The sequence below is a fragment of the Miniopterus schreibersii genome (assembly GCF_964146895.1).
Source record: "Miniopterus schreibersii genome assembly, chromosome: X".
NCBI classification, from domain to species: domain Eukaryota; kingdom Metazoa; phylum Chordata; class Mammalia; order Chiroptera; family Miniopteridae; genus Miniopterus; species Miniopterus schreibersii.
Genome location: NC_138104.1, coordinates 16,587,826 through 16,601,377, shown reverse-complemented (window position 1 = coordinate 16,601,377; position 13,552 = coordinate 16,587,826). Strand labels below are relative to the sequence as shown.

Genomic DNA, 13,552 nt, shown 5'->3' with positions numbered 1-13,552 from the left:
GACACCAGATGACGCTTCTCTCTGGGCCCCCATTTTCCTGCAGGCTAAGCACCCTTTCAGGTTTTCTCACTGCGACAGAGCCTGGTTTCCATTCAAACATCCTGACTTCTTGAGAAAGTAAGCGCTAATCTTTTCATTTGTATTTGAATCCTCATGACTGGTCAGAGGTGTAACTCCACCTACCACAATCCACACAGCCATCCTCTTGGGTCAGATTTGTCAAAGACGACGAGGGACTTCTAATAACAAACATATCTCGGGTGTATTGATAAGTAGGAAGTCAGAAGAGAAAATAACTTGCTGCCCTGCTATGCTAATTTGTTGGCCAATTCATCGGAGGTGGCAGCTGATGCTCTAATGATAACTTACCACGCAGAGGCAGCAGGAAAGTTTCTAAAAATGGCCTTTATTACAAGGCTTTCCTGAGTTTGGCTATACCCAGGCATTATGTCATTAGGAAAAACTGATGCCTCTCAGTAGAGAAAAAAGAAATCTGTTCCCAAAGCAGAGGCTTTCTGCAAGCTATTAGCTGTCTCCTTGAAATCATAACATTGAAGATTTCACAGCAACAGCATCAACACATTGTAAAGAAGCATGAGGCGATGTTTGACTGTCTGCCTTCTTCATTACTCACCCCCCTAGTAGGGGAGAGTGGGGGAGGAGAGGCGAGATGGCAAGCTGCTTTTTTCCAAATTCATTGACACTTAATAAATCAAGGCATAATGCTGAGACTTAGGAAATAACATCTTTCTAGTAACCGGGAAAACTGGAGACTATATATCATTTTTCCTCCCAGGGGTAGAGGGCTGATTATCTGAGCAAAGATCATCCCTGAGTCTCCAAAGCAGTCAACATTTTTAGCGTTTTCTTCTTCCTTAAAATATATATTTTTTTCATTGGTTTCAGAGAGATGAAGGGAGAGGGAGAGAGAGACATAGAACATCAATGAAGAGAGAGTCATCATTGATCAGCTGCCTCCTGCAGGCCCCCTGCTGGGGATCGAGCCCAAAACCCAGGCATGTGCCCTGACCGGGAAAAGAACTGAGATCTCCTGATTCATAGGTTGATGCTCAACCACTGAGCCACACCAGCCAGGCTAGCCTTTTCTTCTTTCACAGCATCAATTGTCATGGTATTGTTTTGGTCAGAGACAAAGAATGTTTACCTCTCCAGGAGTCCCTTGGGGGCTGCCTGGCTCAGACCAGAGCAGCATTAAAGAGGAGGGTGGAAGGAGAGGTCTGAATCCCCCCCTCCAGACTCTTCTTGGAGTCAGCCTTTCCCTCCTTCAGTCTCTGGCTATTAATCTCTGCACCTCTGAGGCTTAGAAGGAGCCACTGCTAGGAAAGAGGAGCTGTCTCGTTCTGGATTCTCTCTCAAAAAATACCTGAGACTCAGATAACCATAAACTGATTACACTAAAATAGATGGTGAAGATGTCTGACGGCAATTTGGTGGAATAATATTAGTAACAATAAGCACATGGCCAGCACGTTGAAACCCTGTGCTCCCACTCACATTCATGGTTCCGTTGATCTCTGCCACTGACTCGTCATCTGTAGGAAACTGGTAGATCTGGACCCCGTTGCTGACAAGCTCACTGGTGATTTTGATTTTGAACTTGGTTAGCTCACTCTTAGAAATGGCATCGGATTTGGCAATGATGGGGATGATGTTCACCTAGGGAAGGGGGGAGCAAAGTGGGAACATTGTTGGTAATCCGCAACTGAGAGCAGCACGGTTTAGGACTTCCACCAGCTGCCAGAGAGAGCAGCTCAGCCCAATGGTCTAGGACTGGCCACCTCTGTAGCCAAATAATATAATCAGTGACAATGAGTGCTTACAAAGTGTTGGCTGCTGAAGTGAGTGCTTTACACGGATTTACACAATCCCGACAATAACCCTCTCAGGAGGTATCATTACCACTATTTTACCAATGAGAAACTGAGGCATAGAGAGGTTAAACAACTTGTTCAAGGCCCCAGAGCAGGTAAGTAGCAGGACTGGGATCCAAATCCAAATGTAGCCTTATTCGTAAGTCCACAGTCTTAACCATGAGCTGTCTACCAGCTCAGATCCAAATTGATAAGCTGTGTGATGGCTTAATATCAAGGTCACTGCTCTGGTGATTTGCAGCAGAAAGATGACAGTTTGAAATCTGTGGTTGACAAGGGGAGAGCTAGCCACTTCTTGCTAACAGTAAACTGTCCCAGGCCATCCAGTGCATGCCAGCCCCAGCCAGGGTGATGGAGACCCACAAGGGGGATGGCAGGGCGGAGCTCAGTGAAGATGCACACCTGGCCCTCCTTCTGGCAGCGAACACCTATGAACCAACCCAGTTAGGTGAAGACCCTCTGTTACCAATCTGATCTGAGACATATTCAAAAAGAGTTATGCGCCTGAGTCTCGGGGTTCATTTCTGCATAAAGAAAGCAAGCATAAGTGCCCAATTTCAAACAGCAGAAGGAAGGTTTAATATCACCTCCAAATTCAAGCCACCTGAACCCCGATCCCTGAAATTCCTTTAAGAAGGGACAAGGCTTTTAGTGCTGGAAGGTAAAGAAACTTGAAATGCACATGGGTTAGTGAGACAGAGTGCGCCCAAGCTCAGGGTCACATGGAGAGCAGTCATTCCTGCCAGCAGCCTCCAATGGGGTGGCAATGGCTCGTGCTGGGGCCCTGAGAAGAGCTCTGAAATGGGGGCTTGGAAGCTTTAGGCTTCGAAGACAAATTCTGCCTCCTTTGCACATTGCCTCAGGAGCACCTCTAAAGACTAGTATCACACAGAGCTTCAGGTGAAAGGTCAGGGAAAGACTGGACCTTGGAGGTACCTCTCTTGAAGTCTTTTCTGGGAGGGTTGGGGGCCAAAGCCCTTGCCAAGGGGGGAAGAGCAGGCAGAGCCAATTCGCTTCATCACTTTTCATCACATCTCCACCCACACACTACAGACATATGCCAAAGGCTGCTTACTTAACCTGCCCACTCACCAGGCCACTAGCCCGTGGCTCTCTGCTGCCCTATACGCGGCACACAAGGCATGGCCACATTTCCAGAGCAGCCTTTTACTCGTGGGCGGTGAGCTCATTGCTGTGAAAAATGAAAAATTGCTTCTGTTCTGATTATAGCTGAAATTCAGTTTTTATAGTGGCCATGCTACTGAATAACTGCATATAAATTAGATTTTTGTAAAACAAACAAAAAAACACACCTTGGAGTCAGAAAGAGCTCAGCCTGAATACCAGACCCATTATAAGCTAACATTGAGCAAGATGTTTGACTCTCTGTGCCTCCATTTCCTCATGTGTAAAATGGGAATAGTAACAGTATCTACCACATTGAATAACTAGAAAGGTAAAATAAAACAATGCATATAAAATGCTCACCACAGTGCCAGGCACCTATAAAATATTAGGGGGAAATGTACTAGTAATTAGGTTTTTCAAAGAATTCCATGGTCAATTCTTTTGTACAGCAAATAATCCTTTAACGTGACGAATCACTAATTTACACCTGGAGTGGGATTTGCATTTTTCATTTTCTCTTAAAGCAGGACATGCCTGATTCCCACGGCCATCTTTCTCGGGTATGGAGATGCCACAGATCTGAATTTGAATCTAGACTCTGCCAACAACCAGCTTAATGACAATGGGCAAGTCACTTAACCTCTCAGAGCCTCAGTTTTCTCCTCCGTAAAATGGGGACCAATGGCAGTGTTTGCCTCATAGGGTTCGTGTGAGGATTCCATGAGATGATCCGTGAAGCAGTCAGCACAATGGTGACACATGACAGTTTAACAGATGTCAGCTGCCGTTATAAAAATCAGTATTAATAACAAGAAGAACTTTCAAAGTCAAGTTTGCATGTTTGATTTTAGTACAGTTAACATGGGGACAAAGTAAAAACACCTTTCCATTGCCAAAGCCCGCGCCCCGAGACCAGGACAGCTATCCTGCTTGCGTGCACCCTTGTGCCCAGGAGGGAGCAGGCCAGAGAGACGGCTCAGGGCAAACCTGCACCCCGTGCTGGGAAAACAGAGTACTGGGCACAGGTTCTGGATCTATAGCACCATCCTTATGGAGGAAGGGGGAATGGAGGATAGAATGAAGAGGCCATAAAACCTCTCCTGGAAGCTGGCCTCTACTTCGCACGAGACCGGTAAGAGTGATCCAGTTTGCCCGGCCTCCCCCTGCTCTCGCCCCTGGCTCCGTACCTTGCTATCCAGCTTCTTCATTGTCACTAGGTCCAGAGACTTCAGGGAATGGCCCGTGGGGGCAATGAAGTACAAGCAGGCGTGGATGCGGGAGTCGTGGTAGGTGTGCAGGACCCTGCGGATCTTCAGCTCCTCCTGCAGGTAGGCTTCGAATTGGGCATCGATGAATTCCACGATGGGCTTGTAGCTGCAGGGGAGAGTAGGGCAACGGCCCAGCCACTTCAAAAATGTTTTTGTTTGTTTTGTTTTTTTGTTGTTTGTGTGTTGGATGGTTGGTTGGTTAACCCTCACTCGGGGATATTTTTCCCATTGATTTTTAGAGAAAGTGGAAGGGAGGGAGGAGAGGGAAAGAGAGAAACATCAATGTGAGAGAGACACATCGACTGGATGCCTCCCAAACGAATCCCAGCTGGGTTGGGGATCAAACCTGCAATCCAGGTATGTGCCCTTGACCCGGAATGGAACCCACGTGTTCAGGCCAATGCTTTAACCACTGAGCCACACTGGCCAGGGCAAAAAAATGGGGGGTTTGATACAGTCCCTTGTAGAAGTTTAAAATGTCCTTCGTAATCTGACTCTTCCCATCTAGCTGGATTTCTCCATCTCCCCTCAGTGTGCTTCCAATCCCATCCAGCTGGTCACCTCCTTGGTCCCCACATGAGCCAAACTTACATCCACCTATGCGCCTTTACTCTGGAATGCCCGTTTCTCTCTTCTCTTCCCAACCCTGCCCTCCCAGACCTCAGGGCCCAGTTGAATGGCCACTTCCTCCAATTATGCCAGAAATCCCCTCTGTGCGAGATACCCAGGGGTGGCCAGGACCTCTCTGTGACCCCAGTGCTGGGGAATCCTGTCAGAACACTCTGGGTTCCACTCAGTCTTGCAAGGTTCAGTGACGCTCTCACTTGGCTCCCCTAAGGTCCAGATATTTTTCCAGTTCTCATTTCCTCCAAGGTTGTGACTTTAAAATCTACTTGGGCAAGCCCTGGCCAGTGTGGTTAGTGTTGGCCCATGTAGCAAAGGGTCTTGGGTTCAATTCCCGGTCAAGGGCATGTACCTGGGTTGCGGGTTCACTCCCTGCCCCTGATTGGGGCATGTGCCAGAGGCAACCAATCCATGTGTCTCTCTCACATTGATGTTTCTCTCTCTCTCTCTCTCTCTCCCCCCTCCTTTCCTCCATTCTTTCCTCTCTCTCTGAAAGCAATGGAAAAAATATCCTCAAGTGAGGATTAACAAAAAATAAAATAAATAAAAATCTATTTGGGCAAAATTTGATAAAGGTACTCCCCCCACCACAGCCTTCACAGGTATACCCACACACCCGAGCTCACTGAGTCTCCACCACACACAGCCCCTCTCTGCGGCCCTCAGGTCTGGCCACGACTTCATGGACAACAAACAGTCCTGGCTCCTCCCTGTCCTAGGAAGCTTCTCACCTCTCCCCCAAGCCTTTCCTGCAGCCCCGGGAGCCTCTTTCTACTCTACCTGGGTCAGCTTCACCTCAGCTCCGCCTGTTCTCATCTCCCTGTCTATCTGCTGCTTCTCCATCTGGGGCTAGAAGAGGCCGGGGGCAGTGAGTCTGCAGATGCCACTGCCAGAAGGGAACCTGATCAAAGGAGGAACAGGACCCAGCCAGTGCCTCCTACCTGCAGCAGCCCTCAACCTGAGCATTTTTGAACGATCCCCCTTTTAGAGAAGGGAAAATAGCTTTTAAAGAAAGAATCACAGAATCCTAGGTTCTGGGAAGTACATGCAGAGGAGAGATTCAGGTGCAGAGTACCTCTGGAGCCCCAGAAAAAAAATCTAAAAATATAGTCCTTTCTTTCTTCCTTTGATCCCTGAGCCGAACATTGTTCTGAAGGGTCATAGCATCAAAGAAGCTCTTGGTTGCAGAGATCTTTAGAAGGTTCCTGAAGAATTAGGAGTCAGGGTGGGGGGTGCATCCCTTAGACTTATCTGATTAGTTTGTGGATGATTGGCTGGTTTGAATGATCTAATCGTGGCATGATTCATTTTTTTCTCCATTACAAAACTTTTTTTTTACTTCAGTATTTTGCTCTATAAAAGGGATCAAAAAAGGAAAGAAAATGTGCATTTTTAGCCCCCCGCCCCCCTAGAATCTCTAGTGATACCCTGGGCCTATTTTTCTGCTGCTACCTCTGGCTCTAAGGGTCTCTAAAGGGGTGTATGAATCAGACCAGCCAAACTAGCCCACCAACCAACAGGATCTGGTTCAGTCTAATCCTAAATAAGTGGCTCATCTTTGTCTCCTCAGGGTCCAGCATGGAATTTGGAATAGAGTAAGGCTTCCACCCCGGTTCCCCAGTGGCTCATCTTCCCACAGTGGCCATCTCTCCCACCCCACTCTGTTGTGCTCAATAGACTCCAGTCCACGGTAAACAAAATCCTGTACTCCCATAGGTGACACAAAATGCTTCCTTCCTCTAAGTCTGGCCCACGGGCCATATATGGCCCTCGAAATCATTTGATCTGGCCCTGCCAATGCAACCACAGGCAGGACTTGAAATTCAATAAATCTAGAAGCTTTTTTCATGGCTAATTTTTAAACTGATAATTTTGTATGGCCCGCAAATTATGTTATTAATATCCAAATGGCCCTTGGCAGAAAAAAGGTTCCCTACCCCTGCCTAAGTAATACCTGTCTCCTCAAACACGTTGCTTCTCTCATATCCTTCTCAACTGGAAATTGCTACTTCTTTCACACCCAAGTTCCAAGGGTATGAGGGAGGAAAGGGAGTTTTCTTCTGACTAGTTCTTTCCTGGCTTACTATGATCTCTTCCATCTACTACAAAACCCAGCTCCAGCTTCCTATACCCCTCCTCATCACTACTGTTTATCTTTTACTTTTTAGGGCAGGAATTCTTAAACATGAATTTGGACAGGAAAAAGCACACATCTCTTTCACTAAACTCTAACTAAAGTCTAGCATTTTCTTCAGGTACAAACATTGGCAACACTCTACAGTAATTTTAGCAGTACCCAAGATTTCATGACCGTAATGTTTTCTAATTGGTTATTGTTGGATGATGAAAAGTTTATGGCTTTTGCCAGGCCGGCATGGCTCAGTGGTTGAGTGTCAACCCATGAACCAAGAGGTCCCCGGTTTGATTCCCAGTCAGGGCACATGCCCGGGTTTCGGGCTCGATCCCCAGTAGGGGGCATGAAGGAGGCAGCCGATCGATGCCTCTCTCTCATCGATGTTTCTTTCTCTCTATCCCTTTCCCTTCCTCTCTCTCTGAAATCAATAAAAACATATTTTTAAAAAGTCTATGGCTTTCTGCATGTTTATTTTGAAATTGGCTACCTTACTGAACAATTGTTCATTGGAATTGTTTTTCACTTGATTACCTTGGGTTTGCTAAACAAACACATTATAGAAAAATAATAATTTTATCTCTCAGTGAACACTTCAGTTTTCATCTTTCTTGATAATGGTGAGCAGTCCCTTCCTGAAACACTGTCCTCTGGCTTCACTGCCACCATTATATCCTACCTCTGTATCTCTTCTTTCTCTCTTGCCTTCCCTTAAATTCTTGGCCTGTTTCTGTGGTTCCACCCTGGACCATCTTCTGTTGTCCTTCTACACATTACATGCACATTGCCCCTGGGTGGTCTCATTCCCATGGCCTCACTTATCACCGTCTTCCTATCACACTTCCTAGACACCTGGAAATCATCCTAGTATCTGTCCTTCCTCCCCCATGTGCCAGCCCTCTGCCAACACAGCCATCAGAGGTTCCCTGCTGGAAACCTACAAGATCTGGTCACAGACACTGTACCTGAACACCACCATCTCAGGCACCAAAGCCAAGACGCCACAAGGCCAGGTCTACCGGAACAATGCCAAAAGTGACGACAGCTAATTCACTCTATCACCATCCTTCCAGTCACCTCTACACTCATCCCTGTTCTGCTCTACCCTCCACGGACTCGTCCCCCTGCAGATGTCTTCCTTCATAAACATTTCCACTGTGCCCTCAGAAACCCCTGTACAATGATAAATGAAAATGCCTGCTCTTTTGCCACTCGGAGTAGGAGAGTGTGATCCTTGGACCAGTAGCACTAGTGTCACCCGAGAGCCTGTTAGAAATGCAAAATCTCCATCCAGTGCCCAACCCAGACCTACAGACCAGAATCTGCATTTTATTAAACGCCTCCAAGGCTTCATTCGGTGCAGCATGAAGGTTTGAGAAGTGCTGGCTTATGTCATCTGCCTCTTTATAGAACTTGTCTACCTCTTTGCCTTAATGGAAACCTCATTCTTCCCTGGGGACACCACAACCCTGAGGACGCCAATACTTGGAAGCCCTCTTCAGTGTAGGAGTCTCATTTTCCCACAATTGGTGTACGCTGGGGTCAGTGGGGTAGGCATTCACAGGGTGCCCCAGAGCCACTTTTAGACTGTCACCCTTCTGCCTGAATATAAAGCCCTTCCTTCATGTGAGACCTCCTCCATTCTCTTCTGGTGGCACCTGACCCCATAGTGTTTCTCCCCATTCTGGGTGACTGCAATGTGCTTTGGACAACCCATCAGCCTTCAACCTCTTTATTCCCTGACTGCCTCAACTTCATAACCTTTAGCTCTCTCTACTTCAGCTGCCTACACGCCTTACCACTGGCCAAACCGGTTTCATCCAAGACATCCTCTCTCGGGCAGCCCACACTATCTGACCACAACCTCACATTTTTCCAGCTCTCTTTTGCCTTCAGTCCTCCTAAGCCTGATTTTTCACCCCGTAGAGTCCTCTGGTACTTTAACCTCTCCTTTATCTCACAGGATATCAGCCTCTTCCTGGCCTCATCTCCTTCTCAGCCCAGGCTCAACCCCATAACTGATGACCTGAACCACTTTTTTACCAACACCCTCATTCCCATTGTACCCCTGCCTTCTATCCTACTTGCCTAGCAAAACTGCTGTGCTGACTAAATGTCAGGATCTGCTCTTTCTGCTCCTACACCACTGCTGCTGCAGTTGGCTAGAAGCAATCACAAAACTGTGGGTCTTGGCACCACTACAAATTCATGGCCTCCAACCTCATATGGGCCTTTAGAGCAACATGACAATCCCTTTACTCAGCTTTCATTGGCTCCCTTCCCATTACCTTCATGGACCATTCCAAACTTTTACTACTTTCTTCAAGCTCCAAAACTTATTCATAACCCCTTCACTCTCACAAGATGGTCTTACCTCCTATTTTACCAACAAAATTGGGGCCATCAGACTCACACTACCCCAACCTAAAAGTGGAACTGCTGGATCACAAGGTATTCGCATTTTACATTTTAATAGATACTGCCAAATTTGCCCCCCAAAGAGCCGCATCGATTTACACTCCCAGCAAAATGAATAATATTACCTGGTATTAATGGATATGTTTTTATCTTTAATTTTCGCAAATCTGATGGATAAAAAATTTTTCAGTGTTTCATTTTGCATTTCCCTAATCAATGGTGAAGTCAAATGAGCATTATTTCATATGTTGATTGGTCATTTATATTTTCCTTCTGTCAATGACAGGTTTATTTCTCATTGAATTATAGAAGCTTTTTTACATTGTAGAAAAATCCTTTGTCTGTTATACAAGTTGCAAATATTTTCTCCCCATCTGTAGTTTGCTTTTACTTTTGTTTATGGTGTCTTTCAATATACAAAAGGGTTTTTGTTTTAATGAATTTCAATTTGTCACTCTTTTCTTCTACAATTTTTGGATTTTGTGTTACGATTAGAAAAGCCTTCTATACTCCTAAAGTTATAAAAACATTCCCTTATATTTTCTCCTTATATTTTTAGAACTTGTTTTTAATCCAACTGGAATCTATTTTTGTGAACGATGTTTGTGTAGGAGGGTCTCGTCTTATTTTTCCCTAATGCATGGCCTATTTTCCCAGCACATTTTCTTGAATAGTCAATTCTTCCCCTGATGGCTTACTTATGCTAAATTCCCATATAAACATGACTTTGATCTTGGAATCGCTTTTCTGTTCTATTACTCTTTTTGCTATTCTGATGCCTTTACTTCCTTATCTCCCATCCACTTAAGGCAATCTAGCTTCTACCCACAATTTCCCTGGAATTATTATTCCTAAATGTGTTAATGACCTTCTTATTGCCAAACCCAATGGATATTTTTCATTCTTTATCTTCCTGGACACCATTCATCATTTCCTCCCATATGGTACATGATACAACACTCCCTTGATTCTTCCATCAATAAAAGTCATGATCATAACAATATCTTCTGCTCATTAGTTACTCTGTGCCAGGCACTGTTGAAGCTTTTCAAATGCCGTACTTGTCCACTATGCCTCACCACAACCCTCTAGGGTAGATAGTAGTTTTATCATCATTCCCACTTTACAGGTGAGAACACTGAGGCATGGAGAATTTGTGTCTTGTAGTACAGTAAGCCCTGACAGTTGTTTTCCATTTTTATAATGCAAGTGCCTGACTTAAGCTTTGATTGCCAAGGCAGCCACTTCAAAGTCCGCTATCTGAGTAAACAGGTCTCCAGCCACTTAAAGATAAAGAGCCAGGATGGCCTCCCCACCTCAAGCTCCTTTGTTTTAGGGATCTTGGTTGATTTCCAAAACTGAACTTTTAGACCACTAGTTTTCTTCTCTTTCTGCACTTTAAATTCCTGCTCTTACGTTTGTTTGTTTTTAAATCCTCACCAGGGGATATTTTTTCCATTGCTTTTCAGAGAGAGTGGAAGGGGAGGGGAGAGAGATTGGTTGCCTCCCACAGGTGCCCCAACTGGGGCTGGGGATTGAGTCTACAACCAAAGTACATGCCCTTGGCCAGAATCGAACCCAGGACTGACTCTTAAGTTTGCAAGCCAAAGATCTAACCACTGAGCAAAACCAGCCAGGGCCCTGCTCTTATGTTTTATATCCACCAATAAACACTGAGCCCACAAAACCTTAGCCTCGCACCCTCAACCCCAATCAAAGCAGAACCCCAGGCCCATGTGCTCTCTTTCCCTCCCTGTGCTCTCCAAGACCTGTGAATAATAAACCTCCCTCCCTCCAAGTTTCCTGGTGGTTGATGCCAAGGGTGTCTTCCAATCATAATAAGAACCACAAAGGCCAATCCAGCCACAAGACTGGTGCTGAGACTGGCACAAAACACTTGTCCAAGATCCCTGGGCTAAAAAAGTGGCAAGATGGGATTTGAACCTAGGTCTGCCTGAGTGAGACCAAAGCTTAGTTCCTAAGTCTGCCCCTTTCCAGCCAGTCCTTCTGTCTCCCTCTTGGGTTCCTTTTGCTCCAGCATCTTTTCTAGGGCGGCTTATTCCAGGGAAAATGAATGATGGCATCCATCACTGCTCCCCTCAGGTTAGCGGTGTACCCGGGGAAGGCAGGCATTCTGATGCCATTTCCATGCAGCTGCACTGACCTATCTACGCCCAAATGGCCTTGTCAGTATGGAGGAAACACTGGGTTTTTCTTTATTACAAATCCCTGGAGCTTACTCAACCTCTGCTCCCCAGCCTAGTTTCAGGGAGGCTTTTCGTTCCTACTTATTTGAGTTTCTCTTACAGGATCCCCCTTATCCACAGGGAATATGGTCCAAAACCCCCAGGGGATGCCCAAAACCACAGATAGGATGACCCCTGAATGTGCTATGTTTTTCCTATACATACACACCTGGGATAAAGTTTAATTTATAAATTGGGCACAGTGAGAGATTAACAAGAGTAACTGATAATAAAATAGAACAATTATGACAGTATACTGGCCCCAGCCGGTTTGGCGCAGTGGTCAGAGCGTCAGCCCACAGACTGAAGGGTCTCGGGTTTGATCCTAGTCAAGGACACGTACCTCGTACCTCGGTTGCAGGCTCCATCCCCAGCCCTGGGTGGGGCGCGTGCGGGAGGCAACCAATCTCTCTCTCTCTCTTCCTTCCATTCTCTCTGAAAAGGAATGGAAAAAAATATCCTCTGGTGAGGATAACAAAAAAAATTAAGCCTGGCTGGGCATGGCTCAGCGGTTGAGCGTCAACCTAGGATCCAAGCGATCGGGGTTCGATTCCCGGTCAGGGCACAGGCCCGGGTTGTGGGTTCGATCCCCAGTTTGGGGGGGCGTGCAGGAGGCAGCCGATCAATGTCTCTCTCATCATTGATGTTTCTATCTCTCTCTCTCCCTCTCCTTTCCTCTCTCTGAAATCAATAAAGATATATTTTTTTTTAAAAATTAAAATTAACAGTATGCTGTAATAAAAGTTATGTCAATGTGATGTCCCTCTCTCTCTAAATATGTTATTGCACTGTCTATACTGTACTCACCTTTTCACTTAAAGAAAGCACGTTAAGGCTTCTCTTCGGCATATCCGAATTGCCAGCATCCCTACTCTTGTGTCTGGGGACCGTTATTAAGTAAAATAAGGGCGACCTGAACACAAGCACTGCGATACCGTGAGGGTCGATTTGATCGCATGGGAGGGTCGCATACACAGCACGGTTACCCCGGACAACGGGAGGCTGTGACCCGCGTGGGACACAGCGGAATGATGCCAAGATTCCATCACGCTACTCAGAATGGTGTGCAATTGAAAACATGAACTGTTTATTTCTGGAATTTCCTATTTCATATTTTCAGATCATGGCTGACTGCAGGCAACTGAAACCGCAGGAAGCGAAACCACAGGTAAGGGAGACTAGCGTGTCTGATTTTGTATGAGTATGTATCATATTTATTATAATCAGGAAAAACCATACGGATGTTACAAATGTAATGGGAGTGGATTAGCCTCTAAGGGGCTGTATCAGTTCCATGCCCCCAAACCATCATCGAGGCATTTTCCAATGTTAGATGTGCTAAATGTGTATTATTGAGAACTGATAGAAACTTGACCGAGATCCCGAGTGAAGCGCAGCTGAGATTAAACACTCATATTGTGACCCAAATCTCCCCTTTCCAGAGGGTCTAATTCATTCTCAACCAAATAAGATTCGCACAGAAAACAAGCCTATAAAAAGCAGAGGTGTCCTTTGTTTAGAATTTCAAATGGAAAACAAAAATCAGTTCAATTTTTAAGAAGCTAAATATATTTATTCATTGTAAAGAAATGAATATGACTGTTGTAACTTTAAGGGAGAAACAGGAGAATTTGGGACACAATCCATCTAAAATGCAAGGGAGTCCTCAAAGAATGAGCAGAGACTGCTCAAAATGGTGAATGGCCTTGTGATAGCACGTGTGATAACCATGTGACTTCCAGTTAAATGCAGATGGTGTCTGATCCCCTCCCCATCCCTGGCCCCAGCCCACATCGCAGCCTCATCTCTGAGCTCTCCCCACCCCTCATTCACACAGCATTCTCA

The 13,552-nt window shown here is 45.7% G+C and overlaps 1 protein-coding gene across 11 annotated transcripts in view; it reads right to left on the bottom strand.

Annotated features, from left to right (window-relative positions):
• The window catches only part of SEPTIN6 (septin 6), a 65,715-nt gene that overhangs the window by 26,955 nt on the left and 25,208 nt on the right, over positions 1 to 13,552 (bottom strand). For all 11 annotated transcript variants that reach the window (XM_081126382.1, XM_081126383.1, XM_081126391.1 and 8 more), the window contains 2 exons: positions 4,208 to 4,394; positions 1,516 to 1,677 (listed from right to left, as the gene is read on the bottom strand). In XM_081126382.1, coding sequence (XP_080982508.1) covers positions 1,516 to 1,677; positions 4,208 to 4,394 — 349 coding nt within the window. The remainder of the gene's footprint in view (positions 1 to 1,515; positions 1,678 to 4,207; positions 4,395 to 13,552) is intronic.